General features: G+C 41.3%; 2 protein-coding genes across 3 annotated transcripts; both read right to left on the bottom strand.

Moving 5' to 3' along the window:
- Positions 1–8,329: 8,329 nt before the first annotated feature.
- On the bottom strand, positions 8,330–10,290 carry LOC104437122 (disease resistance protein RPV1-like). Its single transcript, XM_039309535.1, has 4 exons — positions 10,167–10,290; positions 9,407–9,552; positions 8,875–9,290; positions 8,330–8,780 (listed from the first exon to the last, which is right to left on the bottom strand). Exons 1-4 carry the CDS (start codon positions 10,288–10,290, stop codon positions 8,330–8,332), a joined length of 1,137 nt encoding a protein of 378 aa, XP_039165469.1.
- LOC104439435 lies at positions 8,342–16,456 on the bottom strand. Of its 2 annotated transcripts, none has more exons than XM_039308563.1 (8): positions 15,468–16,456; positions 15,082–15,128; positions 13,709–14,603; positions 13,152–13,195; positions 10,514–10,690; positions 10,167–10,384; positions 8,875–9,552; positions 8,342–8,780 (listed from the first exon to the last, which is right to left on the bottom strand). In XM_039308563.1, exons 1-6 carry the CDS (start codon positions 16,349–16,351, stop codon positions 10,290–10,292), a joined length of 2,142 nt encoding a protein of 713 aa, XP_039164497.1. In that variant the 5' UTR covers positions 16,352–16,456; the 3' UTR covers positions 8,342–8,780; positions 8,875–9,552; positions 10,167–10,289. The 2 variants fall into 2 exon arrangements, with proteins under 2 accessions (XP_039164497.1, XP_039164498.1); XM_039308564.1 differs by having other exon boundaries at positions 15,474–16,456.
- Between the last annotated feature and the right edge of the window lie 520 nt (positions 16,457–16,976).

Below are 16,976 nucleotides of genomic sequence, written 5' to 3'. Positions count from 1 at the left end.
CTTTAAATCAGACAACAATTTAATGAACACCGTTTTGAGAATCTGGGAGGGTGTTGGTGTCGGAACAGAAAAGGAGCGATAAAAATTAGGGGTGGCAGCCTCAGATGGTGCCGATATACAGCACGAGTCTTCCATACCAAACCATTGTTATAATTACAGATAAGCATCAGATCTCTTCTACAAAACTCTTGCAAGGCCTCCCCATGTGTGGCGGCCACCACCGTGTGATGCAGACAAGGGCCCGCAAGGCCTTGCTTCCGAGCAGCGAAGGTTGGCGGCGCTCACCGACCCTCCGAACACCCAACAGGGGTTGCGGGGCCTCACTGACAAGCCGAGGAGGCCAGGTCTTCCATTCTTTAAAATAAATAAATGAATAAGCTAGCTTTCTTATTTTTATTTTATTTTTTTAGACTTTTTTTCTTTTATGTTCCTTTTCTTTTTTTAAATTTTTATCTTTTATTTTTTGAACATATCAAAATTATTTTCTGATTTGGTGCCGCGTGTCTTAATAAAGTAATAAAAATGACACATTACCATTTTTTGTTAGTCAAATTGGACGGAGTTGACCGAGAGAATTTTTTTGCACCAATTTGACAAGTTTTAAAACTTGATTGCACTTTTTGAAAATTTCAAGATTCAATTATACTTTTGGGACAAGTTTTAGGACTTTTGGTAGAAAAGTCCTAAACTTTTTTTTTTTTGGCTAATTTAGTCCTAAATATTTTACAACCGTGCCAATTCAATCCATTCAGCCAAAATTGGCCGGCACCGACGTAGACGCCGACCGTCTAGTGAACGCTGACTTGGCATTTTTAATTATTTTTTTTTATATTTGTTGGAAATTTTAAATATTTTTGAATTTTTGAATTTTTTTTTCTTTTTTTTTTCCCCATCTTCTCTTTCCCCGGCCGAGGGGCCGACCGGAGGCAAGGGCCGGTGAGGTCAGCTATGGCACCCCAAACCCCTTAGGTCGCCACAGGCACCAATGTTACACCTTATTACATTTCTTAGAAGAAGCGTCGTAAATCATGGACATTTTTTCTTTTTTGAAAACGGTCCAAAGGCGACTCATTAGCGAAGCAAAATAAAACATCGCCATCTTCCCCTCCATCAACCATGATACAATTGCAAACCACTAATCATCATAATAAAAGACAAGCCATGACACTTTATTTACATATATTCAAGATGGGTTTCCTTAGGTCGGTACATCAAAAGAAAGGCCAGGACATGAAGCCACACTCGGCCTAAACCCCAAAAAGAAATGCTTGACCCACTACGACTAACGTGCAAGATCCCCCATCACTCATGTCGGCTAACCATCCCAAAAAGTTTCAGCTCCTACTTGTCACGCACGGGCCCTCACACCCATCCCGGTGCATCAGGCGGTGGCGGCGACAACATCCCACGCATCACTCCGTCGCGACGAATGTGGACAGATATGAACTCCCCGGACAACGGGGCCCCCCAGGCCTACATCGTACATAACTAAATAGCGCACTCGAATATACGTCAATCTAGGAACAGAGGGACAACCAAACTCCTCGCACTCGACCTCTACATCGGAAGGTAGGTCGTAAAACACACCCCGCGTGACAGCAGGGAGCGGCATGCTGCTAATCTGAAATGTTGGTCTCCGAAGGGGTGAGTACAACCACTCAGCAGTAAAGGAATCCAATAACCACTCAATGCATCATACAATACAATCACAATATCATACATGCCATTCATGCATCCAAGCATACTTACCTTGAAGCCATGCATATACCATCATACATCCTCATCACAATCATATCACATACATGTCGTCATGCCATAGGTGATCATCATCACATCATATCATATATGCATATCATCATGCCATAGGTGATCATCATCATATCATATCATGTATGCATATCATCATGCCATAGGTGATCATCATCATATCATATCATATATGCATGCCATTATGCCATAGGTGGTCATCATCATATCATATAATGTATGCATGTCATCATGCCATAGGTGATCATCATCATATCATATCATGTCATCATGTCATCATGCCATAGGTGATCATCATCATATCATATCATATATGCATGATTCAATTTCCACTTTTTAGCTTTCAATTCGATCACCACACCACTCTTTCTCAGGCTCATCAATTTCATCTCATACTTTACACTCGCACCCCATCCTGGCATCGCAAGAAAAACCTCCGGCATTCAACCATTTAAGGCCACCGGGCATCCGACACCCCCACATTCCGGGCAACTCGCATCCCAACTGGCATCACGAGGCATCCCCTCGGGCAAAGACCTCCGAGGCTTTCGGCACCCAACCATTCCGGGCATCCTGATACTCCCAGGGCCATCCGGCCATGTATCCCTATACATTTCGGGCATCCGGCACCCCTCATTCCGGGCATCCTAATACTCCCAGGGCATTATCATCCGCCACAACCAGTTTCCTCATTTATCATTATTCATGCTTACCAATTTAGGTCTCAACTTAGCATGGCACATGGCAACAAAATCACTTTCATCCTTCGATCATACATGCATCATCAGTCATCATCATACATGCAGCAATATGCAATCAATCATAAGCATAAAATTTATGGCATTCGTATAATTTAGCATAGTCCAGTTACATGCCTTTTTGAAATTTATTTAAATTCCAGCTTGTACCATTTTTGAAAATATTTAAATTAAATATCCATATGATTCTCAAAAATCATGAAATTAATACATGTAATAGACAAGACAATAAGGCATTGATTTCATGAAAAACACATGGCCAATAAAGTTCCACACAAAAGATATCATTCACACAAGTACAGCATGCAATTTCGGATAAAAACAGAATGTGCAGTTTTTCAAATAATTCGATTAAAATACTGAACGACCTCCGAAAATTATGAAAATTTACCAGGTTCTAGTTAAGACACTAAAGTAGATTTTTCATGAAGACTTCTAGGCCAGATTAGATTTATATGAGTTTCTATAGTCATACGAAGCTTCTGGTCCTCATACCGAAACGTCCAGTGTAGTCATCTCCGAAATACCGAGTTTTTACCCACTTTTTCTTCTTCTTTGCCTCTGAAATTTGGATATGTTTTACTTCAATAGGTCCCCTACAACTTTCATTAAGGGTTATAAGTCAAATTTCCAAAGAACAGTCACCATATGGGTCCATGAAGTCTCGGGTGTCCAGTACCGCGTCTCCAGATTTACCGTCTTCAAGAGTAAGTCGATTCACTAGGTTATACTTGTTCATTTTACTTCAAATTTGAGTATGTTAGTCTTTAATATTTTCTATAAAATTTTCATGAAGAAGTCAAAAAGAGATTCTTAGTAAAAATCAACATGCAACCACAAATCTACCGAAAGGTCAGTGAAATCGTTCCAGATCTGGTGTCTCCGTAGGATGAGAGTTTGACCCTTAAATATCCATAATTTTGTACCAAATTTTAGTATGTTGTATTTTAAGATGTTGGCTACAACTTTGATGAAGGAATAAAGGTCAAAATCGAACTCAAAACATTCATTCAAGCTCTCACAAAGTTCTGGCTCAGGCGGTTCATGCGAAAACAGCATGCAAACTCAAGAACAAACCACATTAGCTTCACTCCCGTGCCTTCAAACATCCTAGATTCCGACCACACATGCAAGACATTTGTGCAAGAGTAGAAAGCGGATTCCCAACTTGCCTCTAGACCGAGCTAGCAACGCGCACACGGCGGCGAACGAGCGGCACACGGGCGGCGACGGGCGGACGGACGGCGAGCTCCTTCCTCTCCCTCTCGGCTTCTCCTCTCTCGGCCTCACTCTCCCTCTCTCGCAACTCACTCTCTCTCTTTCTCACTTGGCCGAACAACCGGCCACCTCTCTCTCTCCTCTTCCTTTTATTTCCCCAATTCCTCATCATTTGCAATCATTAGCTTGCCTCTCCACAAGCCAATGCATGAAGACCTCTTTGCCACTTGGCAAAGCCCATGCAATGGGCCGGCCACTCTCCTTCTTGGGCCTCCCTTGGGCCGGCGACAGCCCCATCCGTAGGCTTCTATTGAGCCGGCCAACTTGGCCCATCTTAGGCCCATCCCTCTTGGGCCTAAGTCCCAAGCTTAATTAGCCCAAATTCAATCCTTTTTAAAATTACTTAAATCCCTATTAAATTAAAGTACTAAATTACAAATTAAGATGAATATACACTTGAAATTATAATTCCATAAGTTCCAATTTATCACATACACATGGCCAAGGATAAAACTTCCTTTCCCAAAATTCATCCATTTAAAGACTTGGCCACACATCTCATTGCGAGAGAGGGACTTTTATCACATACTCATGGACTAGAAGGCTACAAAATACAAATAGCGATACTTCTATCACCTATCCATAGCTCATGGCATATTTAGGGACTTTTATGAAATTTCGGGATGCCACATCAGCCTCGTCGGCCAATGGCGAGGCTCGCCCCGCCGGCCAAAGGCGAGGGCTGGTGAGGTCAACCTCCCCAACCACCGCCGAGGGTGAGGCCCCACCAAATCTAGCGAGGTTAGCCTCGCCGGCCACCGGTGAGGGTGAGGCCCCGCTAGATCCAGCAAGCTCGGCCCTCGCCGAGATCGGAGGGCCTCACCTAGCCAAGGCGAGGGTCGACCTCGCCGGTGGTCGACAAGGTCGCTGCCGCCGGATCCGGCGAGGAGCCTCACCGGCCACCGGTGAGGTCAACCTCGCTAGTGGCCAACGAGGCTCGCCGGATGTGGCGACGGTGGCCTCACCATTACCGAACGAGGCTCGCTTCGCCAATGGCCGGCGGGGGTGAGCCTCGCCAGCCCTCGCCTCTAGCGGCGCCAAAGTTAGAGGAAGGAGAAGGTGGGGAAAAAAAAAAAAAAAAAGAATTCAAAAATCCAAAAAAATATTTAAAAATTCAAAAAAATAAAAAATTGCCACATCGGCATTCATCGCCCGGCGTCCACGTCGGTGCCCGGCCCGACCAATTTTGGCCGGATGGGCTAAATTGGCACAATTGCAACAGGTTTAAGACTTTTTTGGTAATTCTCCCACTTTTGGTACAATTATCCCAAAAGAATAAAAAAATTATAATATTTCTCGAAATGTCATTTTAGGTGGTGTTGGATTGAGGACGGTTAGTGCTGATTAGACTACTATGTCAGTGATTTCCGACCTACATTAGCCAACCCTAATATCATCAAAAGGTTTAGACCTACATTAGTCAAATTAAAAAATTTAGGACTAAATTGATATCGGTACAATATATTTAGGACTTTTTGAGTTATATCCCGATCATTAATATCAAGGTAGTGAAATACCGATGGTTTTTAACATCTTAATGATAAAATTTTACATTGAATTGAAAGAAGCGCAAGGTGTTTGGATGTTACAAAAGATTCAATAAGATATATCTTAAAATGTGATGTAGATAATACTTTGAACTTGTTGCTATCGTAAAAATATGTTTTGGAATAGTAATATCTACTTAACAAAAAATATTAAAAATTACCAAAATGCCAATAAATAATCAAAATAATGTGGCATGTTGATGCATTTTGTTGGATACACTGAGTGTGCCGATTGGTATTGTCTAGAAAAAAATTCATCAAAATTGCCTTATTTTTCTCTCAATGTGTCCAAACATGTAACCATATCAAGTTGTAGATAATACTTTGAACTTGTTGCTATCGTAAAAATATGTTTTGGAATAGTAATATCTACTGAACAAAAAATATTAAAATTACCAAAATGCCAATAAATAATCAAAATAATGTGGTGTGTTGATGCATTTCGCCGGATACACTGAGCGTGTCAATTGATATCGTCTAGAGCAAAATTCATCGAAATTGCCTTATATTTCTATCAATGTGTCCAAACACGTAACCATCCATCTGATTTTTAGGTAAGCAAACGTGTGATGATAATTAAAATATGAAGTCTTAAATTTGATTACGAAATGTAGCTAGGTTGATTAGATGCTAATTCAATATATATTGAGCTCATTTTTCTTGGAAAAAAATTTACCCACAATATATAAGGAACAAATGCTTATGACTGTTCAAATTGCCTCCACCTATAAATAGCAAAAATGCAACCAGAGAGTGTACTCATAATATGAGTCATGTCATAAACTCGAGAAGATCAATGAGTCTTCCACATGGAGACATCGAAATGGTCAACCAACTTGCTAAGCTCTGGGACAACCATTGGCTTGACCTCTCAAGTTGCTGTTCGGTTTTATCAAGTGTACTAGCTTTTCAGAAGATACAATACGAGTGTGCACAATGAGTATTGACATTTTGATAAGACGATGTGGATCTATGGAATCAGTAAAACTCCAATTAAATCATGATGAGAGGATGACCTAATCAACTCTTGTATTGGACAAAATTAGTAGTTGTATTTGAAGAAAATCATATCCCCCTCAGATTGTAATGACAAGAGGATGACCTGATCAGCTCTTCTTTAAACACAATTTGTGCATTACATGTCTATTTGTTTTCACTATGGAAGCGATGGCAAAAAGAACTGTCTACCCAGCTGACAAACGCAAATGCCCACTTTACTCAGTATCAAACATCTGGAATTTCCATATACCCTATCAGATCTTTCAAATTTCGAGACCCATATCCTGTCAAGATGTAACTTCTCGCAATCATGTATTCGCAAAGATTTTAGTTTCTTGAAACTCGAAGCTGGATCAAACATCTCATCTAAAGATCTGCATCCTTTTATGCTCAAGTCTTCCAATGACTCCAGTCTTCCTTGAATCTTCACAAGATTTTGACATTGTCGTAGGTCAAGATGCGTAAGCTTCCTCAAGTTCGATAAATTGGGCAATCTCTCAAGTAGAGGAAGTTCACCTAGCTTCAAGATCATCAAATTCTCCAAACCATCAAAGCTTTTTATTTCAGTTAGACCATGGCAGTATCGCAAGTGAAGTTCAGTGAGTTTCTTCAAGTTTGATAGATCACTTAATCTCTTCAGTAGCGGAATTTGTATGAGCTTCAAAGTTCTGAGATTCCCCAAGCCTTCTATGCTTTGCAAGTCGATCAGATTATGGCAGTGCCCTAATTGCAGTTCATTGAACTTCTTTAATTTTGATAGCTCAGGTAATCTCTCCAATAGCGGAATTTCTATGAGCTTCAAAATCCTGAGACTTGCCAAGCCTTCAATGCTTTGAACGTCAATGAGACTAGGGCAGTGCCCCAAATGCAGAATGACTATGTTCATCATGAAAAATTGGTAAAATGATGCCACGAAAGCCATCTCAACTTGGAAAGCATAAGCGTCTTGTTTTGTAGATTGGCTGGGAAATCATTTGAAAGCCAATTCTTCTGGAAAACCCTCACAACAGTGTATCTTTGATTAGACGGCCTTTCGACTTCTTCGTTTGCAAAATAATATAGCAACTGAGGGTCAAACATTTGGCAAAGAGCTTCAATTTTTTTTGTTCCCTGCGACGGCAAAACAAGAGAGCAAGGATACTATATTCAACAAGTATATATGGTCGTTCTGAACATAAAAAATAAATCTAAGCATTAGTATAACCAAAAAAACAAGTCATAATACTAATCATGAGATAAGAAATACCTTCCTTAAATATTATTGAGCATACAATCACAGTGAAAAGGCCTAAACTTGTCAAGTTGATGAGGATAAAGTAATTGAAATGCAAATTTACCTTCGTTTCCATCACCCCATCCAAACCTTCCTCATGGCTCCGCGACCGAGTCTGTTTTTCTCGTTCTTTATCAAATTTTTTATGAGCAATGTCTCTACCAAGGCCTTTGAGCTGATCATGCATCCATATCTTCTTGTCTTCACTGATTTTAATCAAAGACATTTTCTGAAGGACCTCAAGATCTACTTCTGGGAAGAGCTTGGAATTTTTCCACGAGCAGAGTGCTATCCTTTGATCAAATCCAGCGAAAAGGCAAGCTATATCAAGAAAGATATGCTTTTCCCTATCATCCAGGGCATCATAACTTATTTTCAACTTCTGTTTTACTTCTTTGAGAGGAACTTCTTTCAACTTCTTTAATATCGTACCCCACAAATGTTTGCTTCTGCATGGAAGTAGTTTACCTATAGCCTCAAGAGCAAGAGGAAGACCTCCTGTACTTTCCGACCACTTCTCCGGAGATAGCAACATAATCATTGTAGGGTAATCTCTTCCGAAAGCATGTTTGCAAAAAGTTGAAGAGATTGATTGAAGTTCATGCTCATAAGCTCATATGGATAACAAGACTTAAGAACATCGACAATATCCCTATTTCTACTAGTTATGATTATTCTACTTCCTAAACCAACCAATGCAGGTTTTCCTATCGTGCATCCCAATGAGCCATTTGATCGACATCATCAAGTAGTACCAGAACCTTTCTATCGCGTAAACTATTTTGTATTATCTTGATTCCTTCCTCAACATTGCTAATGTTTGACCCCTTTCTTTTGAGAACATCGGAGATTAGTTGATTTTGCAAAACTTCGATGCCCTTAAGCTCTGAAGTTCCCCTGATGTCAGAAAGGAAGCAACAAGCTTCAAAATGATGTGACAGCCGGTTGTAGATGATTTTGGCAAGAGTAGTCTTTCCAACGCCCCCCATACCATGGATTCCAAGAATTCTTATGTCTTTCGAATCAACACACATCATTGTATCGATCTTCTGCACATGACTTTCAACTCCGACCAAGCAGTCTGTTATCGGCAGACAAGCCATTTTCAACTGATTTATAACCTCCTGGACAATCTCTTCTACCAGTTCTCCTTCACCTCTAATATCATGGAAGGGAAAGGGAAAACATAATAAGAAGAAAAGGTAATATTATGGAATATCGCGCCAAAATGATAACTCAGAAAATGACGTACCTATCCTTCTTCGAATCGTCCCATCCTTTTAGATAGGCTACGTAGTTGAGAGCAGCTTCCCACTTACGAACGTTGGCACCAAATTTCTCCTTATGCGAAATAAAGGCTTCTTTATAAGACCCACTTTGATGACGGACCTCCTTTGGAGTAACGCCATAAAAAAGGGGCATAACCTTCTGTCTCCCTATTTTACTACACTCCACCATTTGGACCAACTCATTAAGACACCATTTACTAGAGGCGTAGCTCTTGGAAAAGATGGGAATTGCAATTTTTGATTGGCTGATAGCTTTTAGCAACTCAGGAGCAACCTCCTCTCCAACTCGGAGCTCTTCATCATCCTTAAATGTGTGGATTCTAGCACCTAGCAACCTGGTATAGAGGAAATTTGTAATGCCCGAGCGAGTATCTGGCCCCTAAAACTCAGGAAGACATCATAGTCATATCCAGATGACATGGAGGTTGATGATGGTGAGCCGTCCTGCTGGTACACTTTTTCCTGTTTTGGCAGTGTCAAATCAGGGATTTGCACCAAGTTGGAGACACCTGCCGCAGTAGCTTCTACACTGCCATTGTTGATAGCTGATGAGGATGCTGAGTCACTGACAGAAGTTACGTCCATGTTTGTTTCTGTCACAGCTGCTATTTCTTCCCACTTCACAGATTCCGTGTTCTCACCTATTTTACATGAAAATGTTAAGCAATAATGGCCATAAAGAGAATTCAGGCAATTGCAGAACGCGAGGCAACTTTAAGGAAATTTATTTCATTCAATGGAAATTTCCTTGAAGTATAAAACCGTGGTGATAAGCACCCTATCCCAGCAGACAATGGCTACAACTTGTGAAATTTTGAGTCCAAAGTGACCTTTTATGAGTGATAGTTATTTCATAGATTTTGAGTCCAAAGAAATTTATTTCATAGATTTACATCTAATTAGAATGAAATTATGTGATAGTTATTATAGGAGCATTGCATGGTCCTACTAGCCAAAACAATCCCTTCATCTGAGAGATGACTGACTATTCCACGTCTGTGTTGTATGTGTCTCGCCAATTGGTCAAACTGTTTTTCAGTAACTCTATGGCTGGACTGGACCAAGCGGAACTGAACTTAAATGAATCAAGCTGTGACCGAGTAAAGGTAGTTCAATTCAATTCAGGTACATGCCCCATCCTACGTTTAAAATCGAAAAAGTTCATAATACTCTGTGGTGGACAATGAAAAATGAGTGCGAATCATTCCTCCGTGACTAGAAGCATGCATAAAAAATTCCGTTGTGAACGTATTACCTGAGATGACAACTTGAGGCATTTCTGAAGACAAAAATAGCTGATGATTGAGGGCCTGCGATTTTGGGTGTTCAACAATATTTCGCATCATAATTGCATCTTGAGACGGTTCAAAAGAAGGCATCATTTGCTCCACATGACCCACAGAAGGAAGAGGAGGAGGGGAGGAACACAAGAAACCTGAGGTGAATTATTCACAATGGACGATGGAGGAGTTCCTGAAACAAGCAAGTTAGGAGAAGGGGCATGAGGAAGGGATCCAATTGGACTTTTCAATATTGCTCGATGATAATGCCCCTAAGCCAATAAGGATGTCTGGGATCGTACAGAGGAAGAAGAAAATGAACCTGTGAGATCGGACAGTGAGAATGACTGACCATTCTCTTCCACGGTTGTGTCATATTGTTGATCCAACTCAAGCGAAGTGCAAGGTGATTTCGTGGCTAATTCAAAACTTCCAAAAGATCCCTTAAGAGCTGAATGAACCAAACTTTCTGACAGCGAAGGTGACATTTGTGGAGTTCCTGAAACAAGCAAGTTAGAAGAAGGGGCATGAGGAAGGGGATCAAATGGGACTTTGTTGATATTACTCATTGATCATTATGTGCATAAGATTTCCGTGTTAAGACAGTATTCAAACACTGCATGCACATCCAAATATGTAAATCATTTTATGCATTAGATTTCTGTACAAATATAGACGAAGCTAACAGGAGACGTCTATAATAAAGTGTGTCCTTCCATTGGGCTCAATATAAACTTGACAGACTATGAAATGAATTTACTTCTTGAGGAAAAATGAAGTACTTATGCAAGATAGCTTCCAAATCGTGTGTGTTGACTTGCTATGCCGTCAAAAGTTGTTTAGAAACTAAACCAAATAATTAAGTTCATAAACTTCCAAAAAAGAGTTGTTAAGTAGGAAACACCTGTACTGCAAATCATTTCCATAGAGGTGCAGTGTGAATGATATTTCTAGAGAAGTGATGAATCAACTAATTATATGATCCCCTGAGCTTGAAGGACAAGCACCTCATGAGAATCTTCTATAGATAAACCTATTGAATGCTTATTGTTGGAAAAGCAAGCGAGCGAATAATAAAATAAGGACACCAGATTTACGTGGTTTGGTCATAGTGACCTACGTCCACGGGGAGAGCAGCAATTAGTTTCACTATTGATCAAGCAATACAACATAGATTACAATCATACTTGAATCACTCAAACACTCAATATTTCCTAACCCCCAATTACATCCAAAACTCATGCAGTATTTAACCCCACAATTCCTCGCAAAAGAATCTTTCAATCTCATGAAGGAATTCACAAATCTTACTACAAGATTACTGGCTTCAACACAATTTGATATCTTCAAGGTGTAATTTACACGCAGAAACTCCTCTTTGGTAATCTTCATAAAGAACATCCACTTCTTACATATAGGCAAGAATTGGATTTTTTTTTTTTTCAACTAGGAAATCTATTCAAAAATAAATTTGCTTACAACTCCACCAAGAAAGTATGACTTTATTTTCTAAAAAAAAAATTGTTTTGTCTGTTGTTCTTAAGACGTGAAAAGCTGAAGCGGCGAATGAGACCAGATTAAGGTTAAATGTCTAGGTGACAATGGCAGTGAGGATGATTATAGTGAGTTCAAGAAGTTTTTTGCATAGAATGAAATCAGGATGACTAGACCGGTTCCCACAGACCGTTGCAAAACCGAGCTGAGAGGATGAACTAAACTCTGCATGAGCATGCGAGAAGTATGAGGATGCATGTAGGATTGTCCAAAACATTTTGAGCAGATGTAGGTAACGAAGCAACTTCCTAATCAACATAGGACCTTCAGGTCCACTTGATTTCAAGCTACCAAAAAAAAAAAGGACTGGAAAGAAAGTAAATTTCTAAACATTTCGGTTGTGTTTTAATAAGTGCACATTGATTTTTAAAATATAAACAAGATTGATGCAGAGATTTGGAAATGTTTTATCATTGGATATGGTTCTGATTATTTTGACTATCGATGTGTGGATGAACAAAATAGGAAAACAATAAGAACTGATGGTATTATATTCAATGAAAACATAATGTACAATCACAAATCTGCGGTAGAATCTAGTGTGAGGAAACAAATAGAAGAAACTAGAGAGATTCAATTGGAGGGGGTTTCTAAGAACATTCTGGTTAAGGATTATGAAATTGTTTGTTGTAGACTCTAATCAAGAATTAGGACCAGAACTGCCTATAGCTGAACCAATTTTAAGAAGATTTAGTAGAACTTTTAAACTTGTACAGAGGTATTTCTCCATTATTGCATATTGCTTTTGACTGCAAATCAAAATATTATTCACAAACAGTGTAGGTTAAAGAATTTGTCAAGTGGGAGTTGACAACACAGGTTCGAATATTTTTCACCAGCTACAGAGTGTTAAGTAATGTGTGTGTTGACTTTTTGAATGAGCTTTCCTTTTCAATAGGTAACTTTCAGCAGTCACAGAAGCCATGGACTGTGGTATGAATTAACCATGGCCCGGCACATGAGTTTCCGTTGAGTGATACTAGAAGTGGACTCATAATTGGCAAACAAAGTTAGTCAAAAGCGACCGCAAGGGCACACGAAACAATTTGTTAGGTAGGTAATGCTTATGCATGGTGGCATGCTAATCACCATTTGTTGGTAGGAGACAATGAGTTCAGCTCACTAGACCTCCGGTCAGATATTACTCCGCTTTTGCAGGAAACGGGTTGTTTCTTATCTTAGACAGCTCAGTAGACCTCCAAAGAGGCTACCCGTTGACTCTCCTATTGTTGAAGTACCTTTGTCCCAAGAGAAGGTAAATCGTAGAATACAAAAGTAGAGGCCATGAATACCCGCTCAATTAATCCAGAACTCTAAAGCAAAGAAAGTAGTTAGAACACGGAACCCTGCTATGTTGCACTTCCAAATAATCAAGAGACCAAAATTGAACATCTAAAAAAACTTACCATAAACTCTTTCAGAAACTTCCAGAATCCCATCTGGTTGTTTCCTGCGAAAAGTAAAAGCTGGGTAAGGCCATCGTTCACCAAGATTGAATCAAATTTCTTTAAGTCAAGCATCTTGAAAGAGCTAGACTAGCACCCACGTCTTGAAGGGATACCAGAAGTCATCCTAATTCGATATATCCAAGACGATTGACACATTGTTCCACGTAACTTTGGGCTGGGGGAAACTTTGTGTCATTGATTCATTTATTTTGGGTGGAGCCTTCTTTTATTGCAGGAAAGATTGTTAGTAGATAGTTACCCTTACTAGTTCTTCCTACTATACAAGTAATCAATACCCTGAAACTCCTTACTGTTCATAATTGCATCAAAGATGCGAAACTCACGTGTTTCTTTCCCACCTTCCCCACTCCTCTTCAGTTTGACATCGACTTCCACGGTAATTAACTTTTCTATGGTGAACATTGTAAAATATTAAAGTGAATTCAAGTTGCCAAATGCGGTCATGATGAAGTTAGGTGACGAAGCATTTTTGACTTTTTTTTATATGAACTTACCGAGCATACGTATCGTTCAACTCCTCGATCTTCCTCCGTACTTCAGACATCGAAAGGGGCTCATGTGATTGTAGAAATACACAACTGATCGCCACCTCCAACAGCTTAACCATTCCCTCCTTGAATTCGTGGCACGTCATGAGCTCCCACTTAAAAATATTAGCAATCATCTTGTGAAGAGCGAACTCGACCAACTGAGGAAGATCTGTACCTTGACCTTGCTCCTTGAGGAGAAGCTGCGGGTGTGGCTCCCCCGTCAGGAGCTCCAGAAGCAGCTGCCCGAAGTCATACACATCTACCGCTTTTTTGTTGGCGCCGAGCGGCAGGGTCGGCCGTTTCGGCCGTTTAGAGCGGCCATAAACAGAGACCGGGATCCACCATGCGAGGAGGCCGAGGCTGTAATCAGAGATCCGGGCCTCGCAGGATGACGTGAGGAAGATGTTGGATGACTTGATGTTCCCGGAGTGAATATCGTGGGCATGCAGGTACTCGATGGCCCGGGCAGCTCCAAGGGCAATCAAAAGCCTGACTTCGCAGCTCAGGGGATGCCCTCCCCATCGTCTGTATGTATGTAATCGGCCGAACAAGCTTTTCCCGGGCATGTAATCGTACAAGAGGAACTTCATGTACTTGCTGTAGAAGTAGCCTCTCAAAGGGAGCAGGTTCTCGTGGTCCATCGCACCGATGGCTTCCACCTTGTCCCGGAAATCCTCGGCCGACAAGTCCTCAATCTCGAGCATCTTCAAGATCACCGTGGTTGTTCCATCGTCCAGGTCAACCTTGTAAGTCATCCCGAACTTCCCTTTCCTTAATTCCTGCTTACTGGCCCTCATAACATCCTCAAAATCGAACCTCTTTGCGGGGTTCCCCAACAACACCAGCTCGCTCCTTTTAGCTGAGACAAGAAATGAACTTGCAATTGCAGTGATATGAAATGTGACGACATTCTTCTGTGGAAGATAATGCTTGTGCCGAGCGGCTATCTAATCACAGTTGGTGGACTAGCAACTAACTTCTCTACAGAAACTTTATGCCTCTTCTGCAAAGTAACAAAGTCATCGATCCTGGAATTTTTAGTCTGTATTCGTTTCATGTGCCTAGAGCCCGAGTTACAACCAAAATGGGAAAAGAACCAAATACTACAGTACACAAGCTTGTGCGTTCTTTTGACATATTATGACCTTCGTTCATTCCTTGTTGATACTTAGGTTTTCCACTAATTCCCTAGAGGAGGAAAATAATAGAAAATAAGACTACGGGCTGTTATCGCATCCGACCACTAAAATAAAGAAGTATACATAGAATCCTGGAATCTGACAACACTGCGCTATAAACTATTGTAGCATATTGATACAGAATATGTGAAAGCTCACCATAGACTCTGTCGGAAACTTCCAACACCCCTCCATCGGGCAGATTCCTGTAAGAGAATATCCAGAGTAAGGCCATAGTGCAACAGCATTAATCCATACGCTTCACATCAAGCATCTTGACACACTAGAATTACACTCATGTAAACCAAAAGTCCGTGTTACTTCATCATAATGCAGGACATAACAGGCACTTTCCGATCAAGAAAGATTATCTATGCAGACTAGGAGACTGTAATAATTTATGTCAGAGGAACAGGAGCTACTTGCTTTGCTGTTCATTGAATGAAATGTGCATAGTAAAAGGTGCAATGGATTGTATGTTGGTAATGTTGTCATAAAGAACCTAGCCCATGCAGTTGTAAACTTTGACAGTTTCTAAAAATCACCGTGACCTTCTAGACAAATCATCATTCGCTTTGATGATCTGGTCAGGCGGTGGCTGGGACTGCCGGTCTTCAATACCTCGCCCCTGATCATAGGCCAAGTAGCGGACCGCAGTCATGGCGGCATTTCGAGCATCGGGAGCCGAACTCTCCTGCAGGAGCTTGACCAGCGGAGGCATGCCGCCTTCATCCACGATAATCGTCTTGATCCTGTCATTGGCTTGCGCGAGCAAAGCCAAATTATTTGCAGCCTTAATTCGAACAGGCAGGGGCCCCATGTGAAGCGAGGCGATGCAGGACCAAACCCAAGCCAGAATCGGCTCATCACTCGCAACCGGGGGCAGCGCGATAAAACCACCACCCTTACCTTCGGGATCGAAGACAATGAGCAGCCACTTCAGGTCCCCGAGAGAAGCGTCGAGGAGGAACGTGATCTTCTTAAATTCGGCGGCACTATTAACGGTGAGGACGCGGCTGAGGATGTTGTGGGGCTTGCACTTGCGAGCTAGGGCTAGGGCTTGCTCCAGGTTCCTGGAGGCCTCGGTGGCGACGCGGCGGATGGGGCGCTCGTAGAGGGACGGAGCGGAGGCTGTGAAGCGGACGAGGGAGTGGAGCATGTCGGAGAGGCGGTCGGCCTGCTTGCCTAGCTCGGAGCACTCGGACCTGAACGACTCGGCCTCATCCACCGCCCAGCGGACGCGCTGCGACAGCAGGATCAGGTGCGACAGCACCTCGTCTATTCGCTTCTCCTCCGGCTCAGCCATTCCCGGAGCTCGCGACGGCGATTCAGTGACTGCGATTGGGACCGATGACGAGTCGAAGGCCTTGGTCAGCAAAAAGGCTCGTGTCGAAAATATCACGAGCGCCGTAAACAGCATGAAGATCATGGTACTAAAGTTCCCCACCCGAGCACAACAGCTTTCTTCAGTCTTCGTCCCCTCTCTTTTGGTTTAGTTCTTCTTGTCATCTGCTCATCCCATTTTCTTCGTTCATCCCGAGGAGGTCAACGGCACGGTGCTACAATTCCACGTCCATTATTTAAGCCTACTTGCGACAACACGGCACAACGACACGCCAACGTCTCGCTTTTCAAAAATAAAAATTTTCGACAAACACGTTATATATTAAATAAATATTTTTATTTTTAATTAATTTGATTTTAATTTATAAATAAATAAAACCTAAAATGAATTTATGCTAATCATTTAACATTTGATATTTTTATTTTTCGAAATTAAATTTTAATTTTATTTCCCACCCACTCAAATCGAAAATTAAAAGTCCTCGAGTGATCCCAAAAAAAAAAAAAGTCCTCCCTCGTATCTTTTGAAATTACTTTTTAATTTTATTTCCCACCCCCACCAACTCCCCAACCCCCTCCCACCAAATCGAAAATTAAAAGTCCTCGAGTGGTCCCAAAAAAAAAAAAAAAGGGTTAATACCTTAAAAAACCCCAAACTGGTACAGTTGTGACAAATTTACCCAAAACTATTTTTTTGACCATGAAAAACC

Source organism: Eucalyptus grandis, chromosome 3 (genome assembly GCF_016545825.1).
Source record: "Eucalyptus grandis isolate ANBG69807.140 chromosome 3, ASM1654582v1, whole genome shotgun sequence".
Classification (NCBI taxonomy): domain Eukaryota; kingdom Viridiplantae; phylum Streptophyta; class Magnoliopsida; order Myrtales; family Myrtaceae; genus Eucalyptus; species Eucalyptus grandis.
This window is presented reverse-complemented; position numbering and strand designations above follow the sequence as displayed.